Raw genomic sequence first — 27157 nt, forward strand, 5'->3', positions numbered from 1 at the left:
TATGAGGAAAGGCTCCAAGAGCTGAGGTTGTTCATCCTGGAGAAGAGAAGGCTCCAGGGAGACCTTAGAGCAGCCTTTCAGTACCTAAGGGAGGCTTATAAAAAATAGGGAGAGTAACTTTTTTAAAAGGACAGATTGTGATAGGACAAGGAGAAACAATTCTAAAGCAGAGGAGGAGACATTTAGATGAGGTATTAGGAAGAAGTTGTTTATTGTGAGGATGGTGAGACTCTGGCACAGATTGCCCAGAGAAGTTGTGGATGCTCCATCCCTGGTAGCGTTCAAAGCCAGGCTGGTTGGGGCTTTGAGCAACCTGGTCTAGTGGGAGGTGTTCCTGCCATGGCAAGTTTCTAGGTTGGAACTAGAAAAGAAAATCTTTAAGGTCTCATCCAACAAAAATAATTTTCTGATTCTACGATTCATTGTGATGATTGGTGAAGAGCAGTTCACAACATGCCAGAGATTGTCAAATGGATTTTTTTTCATTTGAGAGATGACATTTATAATGCAAATGTGTTACTGACTCTTCACAAACAGCTCAGTATGAGCTTTTAATATACTCCAACTGCATGTTATGTATATTGTAGCAAGAATACTAATACATTGCAATTATATTTTTAAGTTAAAGTCCTTGCTTCCGTAAAAAAAGTCACTGAGGATTATACCATTTATGTTTCATCTTTTCCACTTTCTTTTGCAAAAGGAGGTAGAAGAGCTCATTGATGGCCTTTTCTTTTCACCATGCAAACCTCAGATCTTCACAATCTTTTCACATTAATTTTCACATTTGAATGGTTTTGAGAGAAAAACCCTTTTTCCCCTGTAAAATATCCATTGCATCACCAACCGCTTATAGGAAGAATTCTGTAATAAAGGAGATAAAAACATTTTTCAAGAAAGCATAGTCTTTAGTGTTCTGGAAAGTACAATAAATAATCTCCCTCTTTCTTTTAAGCCCTAATTTAGCAACTACTATTCAGTTAATTAGGGCTTTAAGAAAGAATTCTTGCTTAAGAACTTGCTTTGCTTTACATTTGATCAAAAGTGATAGTCATTTTATAGGATTCTGCTTTGTGGTAAATACGAAGAATCCTGTAAGCCTCATGAATTCTCTGTGTGTGCATCCAAAGTTAGGATCCCCTAATTACACAGACTATTTTAGCAGCTATTTTAATGTTGTTCTGGACTGTGCATTATAATGTTTTTATTCTATTTTTTTTTTTTAATTATATAGTGACCAAATGCTGTTGACTTGTCACAGAGAATGGTTTGTCACTATAAAGTTACTAAATGAAAGCCACTGGGCTAGTTGTTTGCAGTGTTTGCTACAATTTGCACATAAACAATTATTGTCAATGTGTATTCACACTTTTTTTTTAATCCTATTTTTTTTTAAATCTATTATTAGTGGACCTGTTGGACCTGAACACGACAAGTGAAGTTTTCAAACAGCACAAGTTGAGTCAAAATGATCAGCTGATTGGTGTCCAAGATGTGATCAGCTGTCTCACTACCATCTACAGTGGACTGGAAGAGAAACACAAAGATATGGTGAATGTTCCTCTCTGTGTAGACATGTGTCTCAACTGGCTACTCAACGTGTACGATAGGTAAGAAAAATGGGGTTTTTGTCACAGTGTGTACCCCCAGGAATTATAAATTATAAAGCCTTAAAAATTTCTTTATTAAAAAATTATCTTCTGATGTTTTTAGCTCCATAATGAAAGTACAATTGCATGCAATAAGGTGTTTCTTATGCTGTCCTGCTCAGCACTGAACTAAGATTACACTGCTTTTGTACTACTACCAAAGAAACATTGAAAGGATTTAAAAAAATATGTATGTGAGTAGAGAGCTAGGACACTGCTTTAGCTGTGCTCCTACTGTGAATATTCCAAGTCTACCAGATTGATGGCCATTCAGACCAGATTCTATTTCTGCCATAGGTGGAGACAGTTTTTTTCATGTATTTTACACTTAGTTACTTGCGCTCATAATCCTGGCTGAGCTCCCTGCCCTGAGTCCTCTGTCAAATGGAGGTTGTTGTGATCTCACCACTAAAGCCTGTCTGATTCTGGAGGGTCAGCAGTGTCCTAATTGTGGCTCCATTCCAGCACGTACAGCTCCTGCCATGGATCAGTTCTGAGGGCTGGTGTTACATGGTCCACCTGCCCTTGTCCTGGCAGCAAGGCTGTATTTCCCAAGGACATTGAGTTTGCCTAAAGAATTTTTTGGGATGCTTACAGTAAGAACTTGTGGGTTTATTTAAATACACATTTGCCGTTTCCAGAAAGAGAGCTAAGTCTCAAAAAACATGAAAACATCCACTCCCGCAGCCCTTTGTGATTTTGGCCAGTTCTTTCTGAGCCCTTTGTCAGTTCTTTCTTCTGCTGGAAATTGAACTCTGTCCTCTCTGTCCTGCCCTATGTCAGCCTGCATGACCTGCCAGCAATCTACTTTTATTTAGTTGCGCTTTTGAGTCATGAGTTTGTTGCCTATTTTTCTTAGTGGCATTCCCTATTCTTATCTCCCTTGTGTAGTAAAAACTGAGGAAAAGCTTGGTTTCCATCAGCTTCTCCGTGCCCTAAAATGTGTCTCCTTACATTGTGTCAGCAAAGGCCTTTCAGGACTTTTGGAGCTGACTAAAGACTCAGTAGTGCAGTACAGGTTGTGGTTGCTTCAGTGTGTCTGATTGAAAATAGTTCAGAGATATAAACAAAATTACAGATCAGAATTGCTAAGCTCCATGAGGGTGGTTACAAAATTTATTTTCTTCCTCCCCATTTGAAGTCGAAACGAGCAAAAGTATTTCTTGAATAGCGATAAAAATTCTTATACCTGGCTTTGCAAATGGGAGTTTTTACTTGTAGATGTATGCATTATCTTCAATATGTTCACTCAATACCAAATTCTAACAGTTCATAGCTTTTTGCTTTTTTCCTCTCAGAGGATTACATACCAGTTCTCCTATACTTCATAGATATTTTACTTTATTTTGGTTTTAGGGGAGAGGGAAGGAGGGAACAGAGTACATAGAACCATTTGCTATTTATCTCCTGGCTACTGGCATTCAAACATTGCTGTTAAATATTGGGACGTTTCTGTTAGTCTGACTTCTCCCCATTACTGCTGAAAAATGAGAGGGTCCATAAAATATTGACTGAGATTTCTTCCTCTATTTATTTTTATTTTGGAGAGTTCTGTATTGTGAATAAACAAACACAACGCTTGCAAATAGAGCAGCAGATCAAGTGAGTTGCTGGACTTAAATGTTATTGTCAATTTGGAATAATAGATGTAGTGATTTCAGAAAATTTTTTGTAGTTACTGGCTGGGTTTTGTTTTCTTTCAGATTGAACACAAATCTACTGTGTTTTCTTTAGCTTACCTTTACGTCTTAACTTCAGATAGAAGTCAGTTGTTTAATCTGTTCATATTTAAAATGCACTTGGTAAGCAGCAAATCTTTCTTTCAATAATGTTTCCAGTTTCTCCCATTCCCCTTTGACTATTATATTGAAAACTTAATGTAGATAATTCTTTAAGCCCATTGAGACTTTATTTAAACTTTGAAAAATCAAGGATGAAGGTTTACTGAGAGAAAATTACATAAATTACATTTTACAGTCTGTTTCCTTGTTCCCCTTTCAAATTCACTCCAGGAAGAAAAAGAAAAGCTAGAAGACCAGGCAGCAATTCTAAGCTGGAATATTTGGTTTTGTTTTCTAAACTGGCCTTTACAAAAGAGCTAATTTGTGTCTTGGCATTTCCATTGTATATAGTGCATTGGTGTTATGCATATAAAATGTGTCAAGTCGTTAAACTGCCAACAAAAAGCATCTGTTAGTCACATGCTGCTAACCTGAGATTTAATTACAGATTCACAGATTAATGGCAAACTGAATAGTTCTCCAGACTTAACCTGCAGATGTCTTTGGCCCTTAAAAAGAACCTATTTATTTTTAGAAAAGGTCTGTTATGTTCTGGTTTTTTCTGACACATTAGGAATGATTCATTTTGAGCAGAGGAGAGAAACACTAAAATTACTCAGTGACTTTTACTACATCAAGGACTCAAAGGTTGTTCCAGACATCATCTGCCCTTATAAACATTTTCCATACTTAAAGTTCTTTGTTTTAGCTAGTCCAAAGATTATTTTCTTTTTGGTGAAATTAGAAATAAATATCTTGACACTTACAGTGAGAACTGTGAAGGAAGTTTTGCTCTGTAAAATACTTTGGCTAGTGTTTAAAGCATCCAAAGGCAATAGCTGGTGGTTTTTCTTTTCAACTATATACTGTCACATTTGCTGAAATCTCTAGACATTAATATAAAAAGGACTGATAGCTTTCAGTAGTAATGGAGTAGCTTAACACCCCTTGAAATGAGTTGCTTCTATATGTACTGATTCAGGGTGATGACTCATTTCAATTAGAATTACCCATAAAGAAACCTTTTTGTGCACTGTTTAAATATTTTGCAATGTTTATCTGACTTCCTGTATTTCAACTTTTAATTTTTCTTACGGTTTTTTTAATGCTAGGATACTTTTGATAATGCCTTCTTTTAAATTGAATTTCTTTGGTACATTAGTCTGAGAAGGGTATCTGTGGTATCTATGCTGACATTTTCCATATGATCAAAGCTGTCTTTCATGCTCATTCTCTGCAGCACAATCTTCCCCTGAAGAATCGCAACTTTGTTTTCATTGCACTCATACACCTGGCAGATTCTAACACCAGCCTGAATTAATATCCCAGGCCTTACCAGCATGTCCATTTCAGTAAAATCTGAACTTCTGAGGAATGAGGATGAGATACCTGCTCAGTCAGCCTTAACTTTATGTATGCCCTGGTTTTGACAGTAGCTAATGGAAGTTTTCTGCATGCTCTCCACTTGCATCCCCTGTGTTTATGATGGCTCTTTGGATGCATAGAGCACTTAGTGGGAGCAGCTTAGCAGGCTGTGATAGCAGTAAGAAGGCTCTGGGAAGGTTCTGGCCCTCTGTAAGACAGGAAAATGAGCTCCTTTGTCTGACTTGTCTGTGGGTGATCTAGGGGAGATGTCTGTGCTGACCTTCACTGATCTACCAGGCTGCCTTGTGTTGCTGGGCTATGCAGATGACTCATGGCTGCAGTCCCTGGTAGTCCTCAGCTGCAGTGCCAGTGTTGGCTAGGCCTGAGAGCTCCTTGACAAGAGAAGGCTGAATGGCTCTGGGCTCATCTTCATTCTCTAGTTTTCCTTGCTAGCACCTGATGATTCTATGCTATTGTCCCTGCTCCCCCAGGGACATAGGGTTCCTCTAGACTTCATGTTATAATTCTGTTTTCTAAAATTCTTTATTGTATATTCCTGTTTGCAATCTCTTATATTTAATTGTGTTGCCTGTCTGACAACTTTTTTTTAATCTGGCTAACTCCTGTATGCAGCTGTGCCTATCACTGGTTGTGCCTTTGGCATTCACGTGCTTAGATAAAATGCTTATATATACTGTGTCTATGTCATCACAATGCTCCAGAATATTTGCATACCACTGTTGGTAAACAGTAGTTTTTACACTTACATTCAACAATTTAGTATTAATTATATCCTGGTTAGTACTTTTATAATTTACAGGTTTCACAGGCCTCTGTTTTGACTGTGGTATAGACTGTGTTTGCTTGTCAAGAAGTTTTGGATCCTAACTCTGTGTTAGAAAGTTATTTAGAGAAAGGAATAGATTCAGGCTCCCCTTCAGCAGGATCAGAGCAAAAAAAATACCTGAGCTGCCCAAAGTGGCCGTATCAATTGATTTTGTAATGACAAGCATGCTTGTATTGCTATAATGAGTCTGTATAGTGTGCTGACATTTGTGGCATATATGACACATGTGGAATAAATTTTTATGAATTCAGAAATTAAAAAGTTTCTTGAATCTTCCCACTATAAAATCTTGATTCTTAGGTTTTGTACACATAGGACAATTAGATGGTTATGCTGCCATTCAGAAGCACCTTGCATGACAGCTTCTGGCAAAGTAGCCTAATAGTCTCCCAGCAGATTGAGGGAGGTGATCCTGCACTTCTGCTCAGCATTGGTGAGACACATCTGGAGTCCTGGGTTCTGGGCTCCCTCAGGGGAAAAAAAAAGTGGACAAATTGGCATGGGTCCCGTGAAGTACCATGAAGACAACTAAGGACTTGGAGTAACTGATGTATCAGTAAAGGCTGAAGGAAGAGAAGTTTTAGGGGGATCTTATTAATGTGCATAAATACCCAATAGGAGCAGAAGAGAAGATGGAGCCAGGCTTTTCTCAGTGGTGTGCAGTGACAGGACAAGAGGCAGCAGGCACAACTTGGAACACAAGAAAATTTTGCTTAAATATATGAAAAGAAGATGTTTTTAACATAAGAGTGATCAAACAGTGCCACAGGTTACTCAGAGAAGCTTTTCAGTCTCCATCATTGAAGATACTGAAGTGGGATATGATCCAAGGAAACCTGCTCTACCTGGCTGAGCAGGGGCATTGGTCTCTGGAGGCCCCTTCTGATCTCAGTGGTTTTGTGACTCACTAAGATGGGAAAACTTCAACCATTGGCTTAGAAATTTCCAAGCATTGGCTTGGAAATGTCAGGACTGCAATGTCTATGAGTTTAGGGGGAGAGAAGGAGTGTGTGTGGCAGTTGGTTTTGGTGTGGTGGTTTTTTTACTGTATATATGACATTGCAGTGTTGTATCTGTTTCCAAGAAAGAGACTAGGGATAAATATGTTACTCTTTCAAAAAATGTAATGTTGCAGGCTTTGTAATTATTCATGTAGTTTATTGAGAAATTATTTTTTGTGTGAAGGAAGTTTTTCAAAGACCCTACAGAAATCTCCTGAAATCAAGAGAAGCTTGAAACCTTTGTGCCCTGATCTTTTAGCTGCAAAGTCTCACTCTCTGTCTTTAATAGACAAATAATATGGTCAGTTCCAAGTTAAATCAAATCCAAATGAATGTTCACTTTTTTTCTATTGAATATAAATTTAAAGCACAAACAACCATACACAGGAAGGAATAGAGAAATAACTTTATCAGGGTGTAAAAATGAGCCATTTAGATGGCAAGGTATGCCAGAATGATGTAGTGTCTGTGATTGAAAGAGGTAATTTGAAGCTAAGCTTGGATATAGAAAAAGGTGGCACTTTTATAGCATTCTGGCAAATTGGGTCCTGATTTTCCAACTAGGCAGTAAAAGTAATAGATGTTTTTGATTAACTTGGCAATAATTTCTGTATACCTCTGTTCTGTCTTATGGAATGAAGATACTGATGTCTAGTGTTACTAGATTAGATGATGTTGTGAACACAAATGCATTAATATTTGTAAGTTGCTTAGCTAATTTATCAAGAACCCAGGAGTAAATTAATAATTTTGTATTCAGCACAACATTTGTGAAGTAAATCAGACAGCAGACCTTATGCTGAATGGATAGGATAGAAAGAGATATGTAATAACCACTTCAAAAGTAATTAAAGTATATATAACTTCTGTGTGGCAGAAAGGACCAAAGTAAGGTTTTAGGTGATAATCTATTTAGTGTTATCTTACTTGTTGGTGAAAGACCTGGCTAACCCTATGTGTGTAATATATAGAGTTTAACTATTCTACAGATTTTTTTTTGCCACGTCTCATTTAAAGACAAATTGTGTCATGGTTTTTTCATGTTTGAAAAAAGAAAGAATTCTTAAGATTGTGTTTCTGCATTAATCTTCCTAACTTTAAAATTGTCCTTTTCCCTGTAAGCTGGGTTTGTTGTTTTAGTATCTTCCTGAACAGCATTTGCCCTGCAGACTTAACATTACTTGGTTTGGTACCTACTTCTCTGTTCTCAAGTTGCTTTTTAGGCTTGGACGTACTTTGTCAGGCTGGACAAGATGACCATGAAGTGACATTGCTTAAAAAGAATGACAGCTCCAAATCATTGAATTAGTGCATGTGATTGCCTCTTTATGTCCCAAAATTGTGTATGTCAAAACATTTAAAACATAAAACAAAACAAAAAAAGAAAAAGATATTTAATTACTGTGATGTCAAAACTTGGTTTCATCTTACAGTCATTGTGTTTCACGCTGAGTAATAGGCCTTCCTGCTGTGTGCTCATGCATTTTTTTCTGTGTGTATCACATTAATAAATTACTTTCAGAACTTTGCAGAGCTAAATGTCTTTTCTTTTGTATTAATACAGGCTGTTTTGACATGTAAAACCACTTGGAAGGCAAGATGAGCTTTTATGAGGGAAGAATTCTTAATGTGATTTTTTAGTGGTAATGGTTTTTTTGAGATCTGAAGTATATTTGAAATGTAGCTCTCCAGTGTCTTTGTATTATATAATAGACTAGAGTGGGAATGAAATAAAATGAAACTGTATTAAATTGTCTTGTCTTTATAATTTCAGTGGCCGAACTGGAAAAATTCGAGTGCAGTCTCTGAAAATTGGCTTGATGTCTCTTTCTAAGGGCCTTCTGGAAGAGAAGTACAGATGTAAGGAAGAATTTCTTTTACAAAATACTCTATATAATTAAGTCATGTACAATGACAAAATACTTAGCAAAATTTGTAGTAAAACATTTCTCATGCTTGATGCAAGGCACTTTTCTTTTGAGTAAGTAATAGAGAATTCTTTCCATTATCACCAGTGACAATGGTTAAAATAGGATTTATATCTTGGCTGGAAAGTATTGCTGTCCATTCTAAATCATCAGAAGTCACAGTACTGAGGTCCCCAAATGAAAAGGAGAATATAGCTTTGTGGAAGATAGAGAAGTATGATATTGATTCTGTTATCTCTTATATGTGTATATGTTTTGTTTAGGGGAAAAAAGCAAGTTAGTGCTGATTGCATCAGATTGATATGGCTGATAAAGCAAGGAAATACATCAAAGTCCTGCAATTGTATTTAGTGGTCTACGAGAAAGACTATCTGAACTCTAAAAAGGGTTTTCTAGTGTATGTGCGTTCTGCCAGAATTGCACAATGAAAGATTAAAATACGTTGATTTTAGTAATCTCATAAGCTTGAGATATACCGAGTAATATAAAAATATTTCACAAAAAGAAATGCAGGACCAGAAGAGAATTTAGTAACTTTGTGGAGAAAAAAGCCCTGACAAATACAGAAAAGAAGATGGAGCACTATATTACAGCATTCTAGATGATGGACATTTACATATTACGCACATAATCTTAAATATGCTGTTCTTTACAGTAGTTCCTTGACTCATTTTGGAAACCCATGAAAAAAGTTATAGAGGGACTGAAATTGCTCGATGTACCTTTGGAGCTTGCAAAAACATTTCTGCTTTCCTTAAGAGCATTTGTAAGCAGTCTTGTAAATTTAGTTATTAACATTGAACAAAAGAGATGTTTTATGCATTGGGACATATTTTGACATCTGAATGACATACTGAGACTTTGGGGTGTTTAGTTTCCTTCTGTCATTTGACATGTGTGTGAAGTATTCCATAACTAAAAAAGGGCTTGATGGACATACCTTTGTTCCATGTTGACAATTCAGGAGGCAATCTGTTCTGCATGAAATAAAAAGCTTTCATAAAGTGTAGGAGTTAGGCTGTGGGTGATAAACTGATAACCCTAGGAAAAGATGGTTTTAAAGAAACTCTAAAACCTGAGAATACTCTCATTAAATTGATATTGGTAATACATTAGTATACAGTGGCCAAATAAAGGCACTGAAGCAGAACAAGGAAATTACTAGGTCAGCTTCATATATATGTTGTTGCTTTGTGTTTAATAGTAGCATTAAAATGACAGCTCATGGTGGCTACAGATTTTACATAATTTATATCAACAAGATGGACTTTTACTCTGAAGGATGTGGTGAGAAGTCCTAAAAAATGAGTAGAGAATGAGTCTCAGAAGACTTTTGTACCTAGTGATTGTAACTTCAACCTGAAATGCATCTGAAATTAAAGTAGTTGCTTGCATTCTTGAAGTATAGAATTAATAGTTAGATAATGCATCCTTTTTGTTGTAACTTCAGCTCTGATCAATGTGCCAGGCTTTGATATCTTTGTTAGCTTTATTGTCCCTATGAACCTTAAAATTGTCACAGAAGAACCCTTCAGTCCAAAAGAAATTTTGCTAACAAAGGAAGTGTGTCAGGTACTGTTCTTGATTTGCAGTGGCTTTTGAAGTCAGTGTTTTGGGGTCCTCTGGCACAAGCTGTCACAGACTCATCTTTAATATGAGCTCTTTTGGTTCTTTTGATTTTTGTCATACCCTACTAATCATCTCTTGTTGAGAGAAATTTTGTCACATCTACTGAGTTTTCAGTCCTTGAGTAAAAATTGTAATGCAATTCCTGAGTGTTTTCAAGAAAGTCAGTCACTTGGAAAAAAACCAGGACCTCCAAAGATGGATGCTTAATGCTAATTACCTGCCTTTTGACTTTTCCCTTTCTTCCACCAGCTCCTGGCATTGGCTTCTCCTTTTTGGCTGTTCTAAGAGTTTTTGAGGTGTTGGCAACCACAGGCTGCTCTGATAGTGACAGCCATCAGATGGTTGTGGTAAGAGCCCTCAGCAGAGCACAGACTGTGTAAAAAATGCACTAGCCTTGGAGAGGCAAACTCTTCTTACAGTAGTTGGTGGTAAAATAAGCAGGTTTTCTTGTTTTAAAAACTTTTGGCTGAACCCTTAATTCTTTTGTAAAACTCTTGACCAGAATGTTTGCTGCTCAAGTGTTCCACCTTCCTATAGACTGTATGTTCATTTCCAGTACAGGGAGGATCTTTTCACTTGACACATTTTTAAAAAATGTTTTGACAGAGAAATTTTTGTGATTTTTTTTTTAAATTTAATTAAGCTTCTTTTTAAGATTCTAGACTTCTGGGTTGACATGAGAATGGGTCTTTAATTAAAGTCTCAATTGCTTTAGAGGAAACATTGAAGCCTCAATTAAAGAGTGCCTATTCTTGAAAATGTTTAAGACATGCTTAACTTCAAGCACATGCCTGAGTAGTCCTGAGAAAAAAAATCGACCTGCAAAAGTAATTCAGTAGTTGTGGGCTGCTTACATCTATGCTTTGGGGTGAGGAGTCTCAGGCTTCTTTTCTGTTGTTGAGGCTAATGTCCTGGTCTGGCCATAACAGTGCTATTCTCTGCTTTCTCTTCTGACAAGGAGGGTCACTTGTGAGCTACAGAAGAATGCATTTGTATGTACTTCACTCTACACTTGTTTCTAACACCCACAGCCCAAACTGGCAGCAGAAACAGAAAAAAACCCACATGGAGTTTTTTACAGTGTGTAGCTTTTGGGTAATGTGTAAAATCTTTAGGATTTGAGATGAAAAAGAAGGGCTACTTAGTAAATCCCATCTTCTAAACAGTTCAGTTTTCAAGTGATGTACAACATCCTTGAAATGTGGTGGGTTTTTTTTACTGTTATGTTTATGTTGTAAATTTTCAAATAATTCGGAACTAACTTAAAAAAGAAGACATTAGAACGTGCATTCTGTTTGTGACAAGGCAACATAAAATATGGGTTGTGAACATCTTTCTACTAACTATCTGATTATCCTCTTGATAGGAATTCAATAAACTTTTCAATATTTTCAAGTATCCCTTTCTTTATCAACCATTAAGTACTTTTTTTTCAGGTTGTCTAGCTAAGTTACAGAGTCCCACTGGCTGTAATCCTCAAAATACTAGTGTGAGGCTGAATTTCTTTAACTGATTTCTCTTTCCTGGTTTCTGTTTTTTTCACACTACTCAGATCTGAATAATCTTTTCTCTGCTTCCTCAGTCATTCTTCTTGTACTTTGGTAGAGTCCCTTATCAGTTTAACCTTTATGTCAATGTATTTTATGTTGAAACTCCTTTAGTGTGTATGTACATGTTAACAAATTCAATTTAAAAGAAGTTGTGGCTTTTGAGATGGCTGATGTGTGATGTGTGGAGTGTCTTTCCCACTAGTGGGGAGTAGGGTGCTGGGTGCTCCCTGTCAGAGCTAAAACAGGCTCTCCTCCATCTCCCACTTGAGAGATGTTCCTGCCATGCCTCCTTTGCCAGGGAATGGCTCATGGGTTATTTGGAGTAGGTAGGCCAGATAACGAGAGCATTCTCACTTTCCATGCCTTCAGTCTTGGAGCTTCTCCTCCTGTGTGCCACATTGATGGCATTGAGGGGTTTGGGAAAAGAGGGGTGCCATCCATGAACTCCTTGCACCTGGACAGCCTTTGGTTGTGGCACAGCTGGCAGTGTTAAGAAACAAATAATTTGGAGGAGTTTGAGCTCTTCAAAGGTATTTGCTGGTTTCCTCCTAGCTAATCACTTTTCCCTCTCCTGTGGCATTGTTTTCCTCTATTTACCAGCTCACAGTAAACTGAAGTTTTAGGGCTTAAGAAATTACTGCCTCCCAGCTCCAGCAGCTAATGAATTTTTCTTCTTTAATGGCCTGTTTCCATTGCAGACTGATGCAAACAGAAAGAATAAGACAATTTTTTTTCTTTTTTTTAATATACTATCAATTTTTTTAAACTGACTCTTAGAAATTGAAAAACTTTGCTATCTTCGGCTGAAGATAGCCAGGATCTGGGCTTGCCAAGAGGAGCCTGCAGCTGGACAGTACTAATTCTGTCTGTGTTGTTTTTTTTTTTCTCAACACTGAGTGAACAAGGTGCTGTAGCTGCTGTTTGACTAGGCAAGAAAGGGCGAGAAAAATACAATAAAATCTATAAATTAGTTCAGTCACTTGGATTTTTTTCTTTTTTGTGAAGGACCTTTCTTCTGCTTCCACTTCTTTTGAGAAGAAAAAAACTGTGCCCGGACTGTCTGAAGCACACTGACAAAGCTTGCCAGTTGCTCCAAATGAAGGGCAAAACAATTTACACCATGTAATAAGAGTTACTCATGAGTGTTTCTGAACAAAGGTTGTCTTTTTCTTGATCAGAAGTGCAGTCAGACTGAATTTTCAAATGTCATTTATTTCTAATTTATTGGTGGTTGTTCTGATGGGAAACATGAAAAAGTAAGGGCATAATATAGATGGATTCTTTTTCTTTTAAGATTACTTGGAGCTTTAATCCAAGCCCGCCATTGCATGCAAAAGGGGATTGTAAAAACCAGCTGGAATGAATATAATAATTTGATTCCACTTCTTCTGTAATTTGTACAAATCACAGAATTAAAAAATATTTCTTAGATAAACTCAGCATTTAAGGTGTTTTCAGAAAAGATTAATCTCTTGACTGAGTGCTAATGTACACAGCTACAGAGTTCATAAATCAAAATTGTTAGCAGAAACATTACCATTTGAGCATTTTAACAATTAAAATTGTCCAATCAAAGAAACATGCTAAGAAAGCACATGAGAAATAATAACTGTACTGCTGACAGACCTATTAAATCAGTGCTTTACTGTGAGTTTAGGTACAAGCACTATCTTCCTTCCCAGTGCCTGTATCTGGAAAAATTTTCTTCATCCCTTAAAGCATCAATTTTTTCCATTGTTGCAGTCATCCTGGTTCATCCATTTATACTGCAGGGCTTGACACCTGCCTTAGGAAAATGGAATCAGTGAAGGAAAAGTACATGGAAGCAGACATGGTTATCCAGGAAGAAAATGTGATTATTGTTTAGCTCAGGTCTTTCTGGCTGCTGTTCTTGCTTTAAGCTATTTCACATGGCCAGATGTGACTTGTGGTAACTTCCAGTCTCAATTCAGAGTGATTGTGCTTCTGTCCCTAACCAACTGAAGCATGACATATTTTTTTAGCACAAGTGCTATCTGAAATATTATTTCATTCTTCACAGAAATATAAAATAGTTTGGTTTGGAAGGGGCTTTAAAAGGTTATCTAGACCAACCGCCTGGCAATGAGCAGGGTCATCTTCAGCTGGATCAGGTTGCTCAGAGCCATGTCCAGTCTGGCTTTGAATCCAGGGATAGAACATCTACCACCTCTCTGGGCAACTTGTTCTAGTGTTTTGCTGCCCTCATTGTAAAAAAAAATTATTCTTAATAACTAGTCTAAATCTACCTTTTTTAGTTTTCAGACCATTACTACTTGTCCTATTGCAACAGGCCCTGCTAAAAGCTGTGCTCCTAGCTTTCCTGTAAGGCCCCTTTGAGTACCAAAAAGCCACAATAAGGTCTCCCTGGGGTCTTCAGGTTTAACAACCCCAACTCTCTCAGTCTTTCTTCAGAGTGATGGAACATCTCTCCTATGATGAGTTTTTAGCTTTTTTCTGGGTCTGCTCTAACAGTCCTTCCTGTGCTGGGGACCCCAGAGCTGGACTTGGTACTCCAGGTGCAGTCTCATAAGAGCAGAGTGGGCAGAATCACCCCCCTCAATCTTCTGGCCATACTGCTTCTGATACAGCCCAGGATACAGTTGTTGTTCTGGGATGTCCAGCTTTTCATCTGCCAGCACTCCCAAGTCCTTTGCCACAGGGCTACCTTCAGTCCCTTTATCCCCCAGCCTGAACTGTTACTGGGGGTTGCCCTGACCCAGGTGCAGCACCTTGAACTTGGCCTTGTTGAACCCCATGAGGTTCCCAGGTTGTCCAGGTGTGGATGGTATCCCATCCTCCAGGTGTGTCAGCCACACCACTTGGCTTAGAGTCACTTGCAGATGCTGAGGGTGCACTCGATCCCTTCATCTGTTTTTATTAATGAAGATATTAAATAACTGGTCCCAGTATGGGCCCTTTAGGGACATCACTCGTCATTGTTGTCCATCAGGACTCCGAGCTGTTGGCCACATCCAACCAATTCCTGACCCATCTAACAGCCCACCCATGGAATCCATCCCTCTTGAATTTAGAGACAAGGATGTTGTGGGGGACTGTATCAAAAGCCTTTCAGAAGTCCAGAGAGGTGACATCTATAATCATGCCCCGTCCAATAATGTAGTCACTCTATCATGGAAGGTCATTAGGTGTGTCAGGCAGGAATTTTTACTGGTGAAGCTGTGCTTCCTCAAATCTCCTTCCTGTCCACTATGTGCCATAAGAAGCTATATAGCTTTATTTTTCTCAGTTGTATGGTTATGAATCAAGATTACATGAAGGTTTTGGGACAGTGGCCGTTTGTAACCACAACAATAATACAGAATTTAAAAGCTTGAGCTGCAGCATTACTGAAGGTGGTGTACATGGAAATGGAATGAGATGATGTCTTTTGTTGATGTTGCAGACCTCTTCAAGGAGGTGGCAGGCCCTACAGAAATGTGTGACCAGAGACAGCTGGGCCTTCTGCTTCACGATGCTATCCAGATCCCGCGACAGCTTGGGGAAGTGGCAGCCTTTGGTGGCAGCAACATTGAACCCAGTGTGCGCAGCTGCTTCCAGCAGGTAAGATAAAGACCTTCATGTGAAGAACAAAATAAAACCAAACTCTCTCTTAAGTTTACAGATTCACTTATACATGCTGATGTAAAAAGAAGAGAGGAATATAAAAACATCCGCTGGGTTTTGAACAGAAATGAATATGCTCCTGCAGTATGGGAAATTCATGTGAAAATGCAGCTGGGAAAGATGGTTTATGGTTTAGGAGAGGATCAAACAGATTTTGTTTAGCCAAAAGAATGTATAAATCTTCATGATTCTGACAGTGTTTGTGGCTCTAAAAACTGTTAAAAAATTTTGTATTGGCCGATTATCCTGCTTTGCATTGTTCAAAGCAACCCAATGCTGTGAGAACAACATGCTTTTTCCAGCTGGAATAAGGCATGATCTCAACAGAACAAGAAAATGATGTTGATAGTAATTTTTCACCTTGTGCATGAGGAAATTATTTAGCATTATGTTACTGACAAAAGACCTTGCAGTTGCATGAAACTTCAAGCGTAGTCTTTTTTATATTGGAAGCAGAACATGGAATAAAGCTCTTGCAGCCTGCTGTGAAGCTCCACAATACATGCAGGGGGTTAATGAGGCTGCAAGGAGTGTCTGTCTGTTTAAAGAAGATGAGAATTAAAAACAGAATGTTGTGATGGACCACAACTAACTCAGACTTTTTCAAGGATGCCTAAGGCTCCTTGATGTTAGGTAGTGATAGCCATTCTGCTTCAGTGCATTATTTTTATGAAAGCAGCTGATTTGAGCATTGTCAGAAATTTTATATGGATTAAAAATACACCATGGCTTATATAAAATTACTGACTTGGATATTTCTGATTTTATTGAATTGAACATTAAAGATTTTAGTGAACTTTCAGAGGATTTTCTTTTGCCATTCTTTCATAGAGATTTCTACTTTTTTGTCCAGTTCTTTAAAAAATGGAATTGTGCTGACTTTTTTCCTGAACCATTAGATTCATTAATGGATTCAGGTGATTAGGATTGGAAGAGTGTTTGTCCAGGTCATGAATAATTTGATAGATACTTACAGAAGTTGGTTTCACCAATTAACCATGTAAAGCTCCCCCTGATGTCTTAACATTGCTGCTTCGGACAATAAGGGATGATGCTTGACTTATCTATCGCTGGCCTTGAGTGGTTTGAGTCATAGTGAAATAAATTTTTCATTTATTATTCACAAAGGGACCCTTTATGTCCCTCAAATATCTACTCCATCTCCCATGCTATTCAGCTATGGGTGGGGGGTACTAGCAAGATACTGTTTAAATACTTGATGTATTATTACAATTATACTGATAACGAGGTTGCAATCCCTCAGCTCACAGGAGTAGTTCAAGTTTAGTCCCTGGTTAGGAGAGCGTAGAGAAAATATGCAGCTGCATGTCAGTTATCTCAGCCCAGTGAAAACAAGTATTTTGTTGGTGAGGAAGAAACACTCTTTTGTTTCCATGCTTCTCCCTCTTGTTGCCAAAAATGAACTTGGACCATGAATAGGTTAAGAAGCTTTCCATCATGTGTTACCATTTAAGAATAACTTTCATTTTAAGCTTTATTTTATTGCTTCCATTGCGCTCAGAAATATTGAGCTCTGTTGTTATTGCTGACAAAGTTGATGAATACAGTACCTTTGTAGCTAGGCTCCTCTTAAAGAAAATGTGGAAGTGTGTTTGCTTGCTTCTTAAAAGAATCATGTTAATACATTAGCTCGAATATATTCTTGCGGTGACTGGCTATAAATGGCAGATTCCTTTCTTGTTCTTTGCCTGTTTGTTTGTTTATTGTGTGTGCGTGTTATATTTAATGTGCTAACTAGAAAGAGCACCATGGGCTTAGAACACAATAAAAAATTGATGAGTCTTGGGGCAATCAGTACACACATGCAAACACTACTGACTTAGTATTTTGTCATCAATCTTAACTCAGAAGATAACCATGTCTTCAATATGTCTGAACTGCAGAGTGTGCTCACTTTTCGAGTCAGTTCAGTTGAAAGACAGCTTTACTTCACAGCCTGTTACTTCTGTACTATGTCTTCCATCTTTCTTACCATCTGTCCACTCTATCACAGCTGTTTAGTCTTCTAAACTCTTAATGACTTCACTTATTTTCTTTATTTTAATTTTCATTGAGGTTATTTCTTGTATCCTTTGGTTTTGGATTAAACTGTCATGGAAAGAATTCATGCAGGTTGTTAGGGTCTTTTTTCCATAGATTTTCTAAGGAAAATCTAGTCTGTTGTTTTGTGGTGTTGTTGGTTTGTTTTTTTTTAATTTGGATGTGGGTTTTTTCTCTCCACAGAACCACAATAAGCCAGAAATAACTGTAAAGCAGTTCATAGACTGGATGCGCTTAGAACCACAGTCTATGGTGTGGTTACCAGTTCTGCACCGTGTGGCAGCTGCAGAAACGGCAAAACATCAGGCCAAGTGCAACATCTGTAAGGAGTGTCCAATTGTTGGATTTAGGTAAGAGGAAAGGTGTTAGGTACAATATTTCTCTGAAAATATCCACATTTTTAAGCCTTCCAACAAGTGAAGTTTTTTCCTGTCTGTTTTCCTTCCACTGTTTTCCTTCTTTAAGATGGGATCTGTCACCCATGGTGAGGCCACAGTGTGGCCTGAGCCAGTGCAGTTCTGGCTCGTGCAGTGCCACTGTTAGACACCCAGTGGTCCTGTGCCTGACAGAGGAACAGGGTGGGCTGTCATCAGATGGTTTTGGATTGGTGGATTCAAGAGACAGCAAATGAAGTGTAAATGCACCCCATGTGTTCTGTAAGCAGAAAGATCAACAGGAGGTGATCAGTAAGAAAAAACGGACTGTCTGCTCTCCTGCATAAGGCTTGGGAAACTCACTTATGCCAGGCAGTATAAAACAGCCTTCAACATCAATCTTTCCTTGCTTAAAACAAACACTGAAATGTTGCTGTGATGAGACTTGCAATGTCCCCATGTCCCTGAACATAACCTAACTTTTCTCTTTTCAAAGAAAGGTGTGAATTCTAAAAGAAAATGTTACATGGAGAATATTCTCCGTGTTATTCTCCTAAGCTGTAGTTGGTACCCTTAGTAAGTCACGTTATGACTAACACGCATTTGTAAATTGATTGCTCCAGTGTATAAAGTGATGCAAACCTCATCTCCAAAATCTGCATTAGAGGCCAGAGGTGAGCATAACTGGCTTTTTCCTCTACTGTGGTCATGAAGTCTAATGTATTATCTAGGAAAAATATAAAGCTGTCAATCATGTAAACACCTCTTAAGATTTTTCTTTAGGTATCTAGGCAGATGAGGAATTTTTGTTCATCCTTTTAGAGGATAATAATATGAATCTTGAGGTCAGATTCATCTTGCCTAGTTTTAGGAATGCTGGCTTTAGTCAATCTAATGGGATTGAGCTAGTAACCCTCTTTTTCTTTTTTTTATTATATGTATGTGATTATTTGCAAAAATAATAATCTGATCAAACTTTGTTGCCTGTCTTAAAAGGAGATGACGCTTTCTAAGTGTTCCAGTCTTTGTTATTGTTTGAGGAAGCATAAGGTGACAAAGCTCTGGCACAGCTATATTATAGTTGTCTAAGTTGCACTATGTGTAGGAGGGCAGAGAGATGGAAAAGAAGACAAAGACCCATTTAGAATGGGTCATTCTAAATAATTTCTACAATGAAGCTAGAGATCTGCAACAACAAAAGCATCTAGCATCTTAGCAGAAGGTAAATGTAGCCATTTAATGCACTGTCTCTGAGAAAAGATTATAAACAAGTTGGATCAGCATCTTTTAAAGTGAACTTTTACATTTATAGACACATATTCTCTTGCAAAACAAAACATAAAACTCAACAGGGGAAAAATGTGGGGTACTGAAAACTGCTCTCAGGAAGCAATTTAATTTAAACTTTAACTATTCAGTAGCTATTCAATTTGATTCAGTTAGCTCATTTTAGTTTCATACAAATGATATCACCTCATCCAGTCAGAACAACCATAGCATAGAAACAGTGGGTGGAATTGAACTGTTGATTTAGTCTAAATAAATTAATAAATCGTGTTCCTGGTAATTACATTTAGTACAAGCGATACTGTAGAAGTTTGTTAGCCTATTTATACATACACTCTCTTAAAAATCAACTAAAAGTAAACAAATAATTGTATTTTCTTAACTGAATTTTAAATTATTCTTACAACTCGTGAATGCTTGAGAATTTAATTTTCTGAAATGTGTGTTGAGTTTCTGAGCACTAAAATTACTTACCAACCTTTAACTGATGAGTATAAAAACTGAAATAAACCAGTCTGGTTTATAGAAGTTTTTTTTTTTTGAGATAACACATGAATAGTAAATAGAGGAAAAGAAAAACTAAAGCAATGGAGTTTAAAGTCAGTAAAAACTTTAAAATTAGAAATTCTTTCCAGTCCATCCATGAAGCTGATGCCTGTATGATTTTCTGCATCAAAGCTGCTTGGGCAGCAGGTGATTGATATATGCAGTTACAGACTCTGTAATGCATTTCAGATGGCTCTCTATATTGATATGGAGACAGGAACTTCTAAATACCCAGTGAGGTGTGTAGTGTAGGGAGGTTCTGTGGACTAAGAGGGCTGCAGGTTTGCTGTGTCCCCTGCAGCTGCTGCAGTGGCACTGCTGTCCCTGGGCCTGCAGCCGTGATGAGCGCTGGCCGTGCCACGTTCTGGTTGTGCACACTCACACACTTCAAAGTTCTCTCTCAGCTAATCCCAACAAACTCACTGTGTCCTTGTGTTGCTGCTGCTGAAAAGCAGGTGACCCATTTCAGAGAGTCATTTGCTTTGTGAGGCTTAATTAGAAGTAAACCTCTAATCACTTTGTTTAATGTCCCCACAGGTACCGGAGCTTAAAGCATTTCAACTATGATGTCTGTCAGAGCTGTTTCTTTTCTGGCCGCACAGCCAAGGGGCATAAATTGCATTATCCAATGGTGGAGTATTGCATACCTGTGAGTACCAGTTTGCTCAGTGTTTCTAATCGATAACAACCCAGATTGGAGGTCTACATATTTTTTCATAGTCTTTGTTACCTAGCCAGGATTTATTTTACATATGTTTAATATAATTTGTCTTCCTACCTTTCTCTTTGGGAGGTATCAAGAACTTTTCAGGTTTTGCTGATTGTATGTAGGGAGTGTTTGGATTCCATAGAAATGGGCAGCAGTATCCACCTCTGAGAGAACTTAAACTTCACTTCTGATTGGTAAAACAAAGCTTGAATATTAAATGTAACTGCTGTTCTTGTATACTAACATATATACACACACGATAAGGGTAAAAACATGGCAGAGAAAAAGGACTTGCTTTACTATTGCTGTGCTAATGGCAAAGAGTATTTAATATTCTAGTAATGCACATTAATATTTTTAGGGGGCTATGTTTTCGGGTCCAGCATTTCCTTGCTTTGTGAAAATGTGGCTAGAAATAGATTGTGTCTCATTCTCTTGTGTAATTGCTATTTACTGGATATATAAAAGTTGATGTGTAGCTGAAAAAAAAATCCAAAGCCCAGAATTAATAGTTTCTAACCAGAAATGGTGTGAGATGTTTACCAGCAGTACCTGACAAAAATTAATTTTATAACACTGTATTTTCCTAATGATATTTCAAACACAGTTTTTTAAAGAAGATTCCTAGGAGTCTTTCTTTACTGAAGGAGTGGCTGGGTTGCTACACACAAATACCACTAATGCTTTTTTTATCAGATAGCTGTTTGTAGTCAAGAATTTTACCTTAGAAATAAATTAATAGGATAATTTGTATGTGCTCTACACAACAGTGGTGAAAGGTCTGCATGCTCAGAAAAATTCAGACTAGAAAGTAACTAGAGCTGATTCAACAGTGCCAATTTTCAATAGTGTTATGAAATTCTGTTTGTTCTTCTAGTAGCAAAAATTCATTGAGTTACTTGTCCCTTTTGATGTAGTTGTTGGACTTACTACCTGTGTTTTCCCTCTCTTTTTTTGTCTAGCGTGTCTTCTGTAATGGAATTCAAATTCTATAAAGTAGTGGTTTTACTTCATTATGGTCAGAAAATAAAAATGAGTAATGTTAATGTATTTTCATTAAATCTATAACCAAATGTTAATATTTTATTGGTAAATCTGCATGTCAGGGAATACTCTGAAGAACATTTTTTAAGTAGATTTGTTGGTTTTTTTCAGCTAGTTTTAATGTTTATTATATTTTATTACATGACTATTCTAACCTCAGGATTTGGAGGTCTATGATTAAACATCATTAAAAATTCACTTTTTTTCTGCTTATAAACCTCATCTAGTGGAACAGAAATACTCTTTTTTACTGTCTATAATATGCAGGAAATTCAGAAATTGAGGTGTAAGGAGTGTTGAAACAGATTATGCTGCTGGTCTGCAGGATAAGATATCCTTCCTGTTGAGTTAGTCAAATACAGATTACATCTGGTATGGTATATTGTACTTTCCCTAGAATATTATGTTATCTTTCTCATGAATTCCAGGTTTTGTCTGAAGCAGCAGATTTGATATCTAAGATGAATTTTCAGGTCTTGTTAAACAAGTTCACGTTATGTAACCGTGAGCCATCTCATTTACAAGTGAAGGCTGACAAACTGAAAATATATTCTGGAAATGGCTGGAATCCTCTCTGTTCCTGGAAATAGGGATGGCTTACATTATAATGAAAATTTCTGTTACTGCTGCAGAAAAAAATCTGGTTTTAAGGCAATATTATGTGTAAAATAAGGTAGAGTAAGGCAAAAAGCCCCTTCTTTCCATGAAATATAGGAGGGATGAGGTGACTCCTCTATGGGATAACAAGGGGAGTAAAATGACATTCTTGATCAGAGTGAAGGAAGGAAAGCCAGTCTAAAAAGGGGAAAAGGAAGGAACTTGAGGAAGTTTTAAGCAGAGCAGAAGAAAAGAAATGGCATATAATTCAGGTGATGCATAAAATTAGAGGTCCAGAGCAACCCCGGTTAATTTGAAAGTGGAATATGAGAGCTGGAATTTTATTTGTGTCCTGATGTAAGTGTACTCAGCTACCTCCATGTCTGTAAAAAGAAATGACCCATTATACAAACAGACCTAGATGCTGTTAGACTTCCATAATCAGTACCCACATGCAAATTATTTTAACTAGCCTTATCCAGTCTAGGTCTGGAATAAAGACTTGATTTCATGAAAAGAATCCTGTATTATTTAGTCTTGCTATTTGTAATAATGCTCTGTGGTTGGTATACTAATTTGTTGCTAAACCTCTCTACATATTGAACTCATTAAATGTGATGCAGTAGTCAAGAATTGTAAAATTTTCTGCAGTTAGTAGAATAACTTATATGTTTAAATGGAATAATGCTTGAAAAATAGCATAGTCCTGGGTCTGTGAAATAAAATAAAAGCACCAAAGACCACTGAATTGTTCCTTAGAATCCATTATATTACAGTACAAATAGCTTGAACAGGAAGGGTGCATCTTCTCTGCCTTTTCAACTAAATTCAAAGGCTGTTGATGTTAAAATGGTGCTTTCTTTGCCAGTGTTGAAAAGCAGAGTACAAATGCATGCACTCACCAAACTGCATTAATAAAATCTAGCTTCCCTTTTTTACTGCTAATGCATATTAATACATTTTTATCAAGAATACTAGCAATAAATAGGTAAAAAAATGCTTCCATTACTTAAGCTGACATTTAGAACTGGAGCTTAGTCACAGATGGATGGAAGACCATTTAATTGTCTTCATGTGAATGGTTCAGTGTAGGGTGTAAAGGGATTTCTCAGAAGCACAGTAAGTTCTTACCAAATTTAAAATAATTTGGAGGATGGGTTTAGGAATATGTTCTCTATTGTAATGACTTTTGTGATATTTGCTTTAGGTAAGAATTGCTTCATAATTTCAGATTAGGAGCATTTACTCCTCATAGTTATATGTAGTTACTGCATTCTAATCTGTAATGCCATTTTGCATTTGTCCTAGCTTGCAATTTAGTTTTCTTGATGCTGGGGGAAAAAAAAAAATCATTTTAATAATGATTCAGTTATGTCTCTTCTTTCATCCAGGATTTAGAGATAGGTGTGAGAAGCATCTGAAAACATAATTCTCTCTTAGGTAGTAGAAATGCAAAATTATTCTCATTTATTTTTCACCTTTACGTAATCTTTGTCAGAAAAGATGGGGAAATAAGATTTTTAATGTAAAATTTTACACGGATGTGTAAAAATATTGTCAGATTTTCCTAGCATCTAATTTGAGCATAGTCCTATATAACTACCTACACAGTTTATTTTTAGATTTTTTTGAATTGGAAATCCTCTCAGTAGTGGCACTTGTGTTATATTAATGTGGTTGTGCATAATGACAGCATACTTTAGGGAGGTTCACATCTCTCCTGGGAATCAGTTTCTCTGTGTGTATTAAAACAGCTAATTGGTTTTGTGTTAGCTATAATAAATGTAATTAAGAGAATGATGACTTAGGTTTAGACTAGTCCTTTTACATAGCTAGATGCAGTGAAAGGAATAAGAATGTGGGCTTCCATTTGAAAAAGACATTACTGAGAAATAAATAAAATTAAATATATATGTATTATAAATATTCTATACTATTTATTCATTTTCACATATTTATTGTAATTTTTATATTATATGTTATGTAATTTAGAGCTCTACAATTAGTTTATTACAATCTTGGTACTACTCTTTTACCAATGAATACTTGTTCTATTTCCAATATACTGAAAGCAGACACCAACTGGGTTTTTAAGATATGTATAGAAAATGTATTTCACCATGCTCATTTTTTTTTTCCACTGCTTTCCTGGTTTCTTCAATTTTTATTGGATTACAAATAATTGTATCTTAGTTTGTTGCTTATAACTCTATTTGTGCCTGGCTGGTGTATTGAAGAGCACTGATGCCAGTTTGTCAATTGTTACGATGTTTTTAGTTGGGTGTGGCAGCCATGGATATAAAATATTTCTTCCTGAACTTTGTCTTGCTCTAAGAACTGAGATTTTAAATTCAGTTTGATGGCATGGTCTTTGGACTGAATTTTCAGTGAAGGAAAGTATTTTTTCTTTGCTTTTGAAGTAGGTCTGAAGCAATAGTGCTATTTGTACTATTGATTTGTGTGGAAATAGCCAAGATGTCATGATTTTTTACCATGTAAGCAAGCGTACAAGGTACCTGCTAGCTTTAATTTAGAAGATAGATTCTACACAACAGTTCCTGGCTATTCTTTTTTTAAAGGAAAGTGTTTTGGTACATCTCCCTTGGCATTGATTTTGGATTGGATTGTATTTTGTGGTTATATGCCCAAAAGGAAAAAAAGACCCATGTTTTAGAATTGCACCTTATTTGTATGTAAGTTAAAATAGTTCTTTCAAATCTGCTCAAATTTTACTGGTTAGTATTTGCAGTGCTCAGTCACTACACAGTCATATTAGTCCTCTTTCTGAGAATCAGGTTGTCATACCAAATAAAGAATACACCAGAGGAAAAATTTTGGCAGCTCAGTAGACATTTATTTCTACAATGTGTAGGTATTAAAATTTTCATTCCTTGGCCTTGGGGCAGAGTTCCATCTGTTGGAGTTACTGTTGCATGAGAGTGAGCAGCCCTTTGCACGGCCTCATGTTCCTTCTTTGGATGGTGCAGTGGTTGGAGAGATGCTTTTTGTGAATGATTTTGTGAACCCTCCCTGGATTCACTTTTTTTTATTAAAATTCAGGGGTTCAAACAGCCCTTGGTCACAAATTTACTCTGTTGTGTACTTTTTAATGCCACATATGAGAAGCTCCTATCAACGCCAGTTTGTTTTACTATTTCTATTGCTCATCTGAAATGCATTACAGAGTCTGTAACTGCATATATTATACATACATTAAGATATATAGATGAATGCAGAAATATTTTTAGGTTTTGACAGCAGAGAATAGTTTGCCTGACCTGCCTCTAGGCCTCTTGGTAGTACTTCAGGAAAAAGATGACAAAACTGAAGCCTTCCTGTCCATTTTCCACATGGTTGTCCATTGGCTTTGGCATCCTTTGATGCTGACAGACTTCTCCCAAAGCAGAGGGTACAGGAATGCAATTTGTAGTTTGTTACAGTCTGGCCTGGATGTCTGTAAAAGCTGTTGCAAATCTTCAGGTATTTCTGGAGGTGAATGGCCATGTTTTCTTTACTGCAGTTGCAAGAGAAAATGCTCAATAGTACCAGCTGGAAGGGGATGTTCTGTTGAAATACTTAGCCCAGTCTGAGCACATACACTTTAAAGGCAGACTGTATACTATTGTTTCCTCCTGCAGATCTCTTTATTGCCATTTTTGCCTTGTATTTTATGCCTGTATGTATCCCTGCTTTTGTAGTAGAAGTTAGCTGAATAGTATTACCAAAGTTGTGCTGCCACTATTGCTGTGATTATCACCAGTTAAAGGGATTTTTAAAAGCAGTTGAATAAATTTTAATTTTGTTCCCAGGATAGGGTGGTGGGCAGGGAGGGAGCAAAGAGGGATGGGGTTAAGCACTTACCAGTTTTGGAAGAGGCTGCATCAGTCAGAACCAGTAAAAAAGCTGCTGGGAGGGATGGAAGATGTTGATTTTAACTTGTAAATTTAGACTTGTAGAATCTTGTAGCTAATTTATATCCTAATCTTACTCTGTGGTAGTAAGGAGACCACTGAATCAGTCTGTTTGTTACTCAGGCACTAATTGTTCTTATCAGGCCTGCTTGTGCTTTTGAACAGTGCCTGTACACTGGCCACCACTTCATCATTTTTGACTCTGAAATACTACAGGTAGTGGCAGAATCCTATAGGAAGAGATTTGGAAGAGAACTGGAGAAAATGTTTATGAAAATCCTGGCTATTGCAGCAGAGAATGGTTTAGCACATACCATTCCCATCTTGTGGTAAAATTTTCCATTGTAGGTCTAGAATCGGAAGCAGTGAGGGCTATGTCTTACCAATTTATTTTTTCTCTTTTTAAATTTTTCTCAAAAATTAAATTTTTGTGGTTTTCAAGACTAGATATAAATGTTTAGCTTAAGACTTGAACATATGTCAGTTTTTTTCTAATTTATAAAGTAATTGGTAGATGCATTTATTGCTGGGAATTTGAAGTCTTGCTATTATTTTCCAGTAGAAAATGGTGCCTTAGCATTATTATTGTACCATATCTCAGGACACTAAAAAGGCAATTCTAGCGTAACTGAAATTTTAAGGTTCTTCCTTGTATTCTTTTCAGAACAGCACCAGCAATATTAATCAATAATATTGACATTAAATCAGTACTATTTAGCAATGTTGAATTTATTTGTTTTTTAAAGACAACATCTGGAGAAGATGTGCGGGACTTCACGAAGGTGCTGAAGAATAAATTCCGGTCCAAGAAGTATTTTGCAAAGCATCCCCGGCTTGGCTACTTACCTGTGCAAACAGTGTTGGAGGGTGACAACCTGGAGACGTAAGCTTGGTTTATAGAGCAGTGCCTCCTGGGGTCACTGGCCTGTTCCATCAGAAACAAAAAGCTGCAACTCAAAAAAAAGCCAACAACAATTGCAGAGCCTTGTGCTATATTATTCTGTGCTGTTTCACATTATTTGCAGATCTTCTCTATTATTTTTAAAGTAACATATTTTATGCTTAGATTTTTATCAGCATTGTATTATAAAGTCAGGGTCTTTACAATGTCCATGGTAATGGACAAAACAGGTAATTTTGGCGGGGGCTGAATAGCTGTTTTACAGAGAATACTTTTGAGGAGACTGGGTTTTTGGAACTGCACTGCTTATTTGAATATGTCAAAATTCCTGG

At 37.0% G+C, this 27157-nt stretch overlaps 1 protein-coding gene across 2 annotated transcripts in view; it reads left to right on the forward strand.

The window, feature by feature from the left end:
* UTRN (utrophin) overlaps positions 1 to 27157 on the forward strand; it is a 307788-nt gene that overhangs the window by 254455 nt on the left and 26176 nt on the right. For both annotated transcript variants that reach the window (XM_077175513.1, XM_077175512.1), the window contains 6 exons: positions 1409 to 1610; positions 8418 to 8503; positions 15175 to 15332; positions 17640 to 17806; positions 20201 to 20312; positions 26671 to 26807. In XM_077175513.1, coding sequence (XP_077031628.1) covers positions 1409 to 1610; positions 8418 to 8503; positions 15175 to 15332; positions 17640 to 17806; positions 20201 to 20312; positions 26671 to 26807 — 862 coding nt within the window. The remainder of the gene's footprint in view (positions 1 to 1408; positions 1611 to 8417; positions 8504 to 15174; positions 15333 to 17639; positions 17807 to 20200; positions 20313 to 26670; positions 26808 to 27157) is intronic.

This window comes from Agelaius phoeniceus, chromosome 3 (genome assembly GCF_051311805.1).
Source record: "Agelaius phoeniceus isolate bAgePho1 chromosome 3, bAgePho1.hap1, whole genome shotgun sequence".
Classification (NCBI taxonomy): domain Eukaryota; kingdom Metazoa; phylum Chordata; class Aves; order Passeriformes; family Icteridae; genus Agelaius; species Agelaius phoeniceus.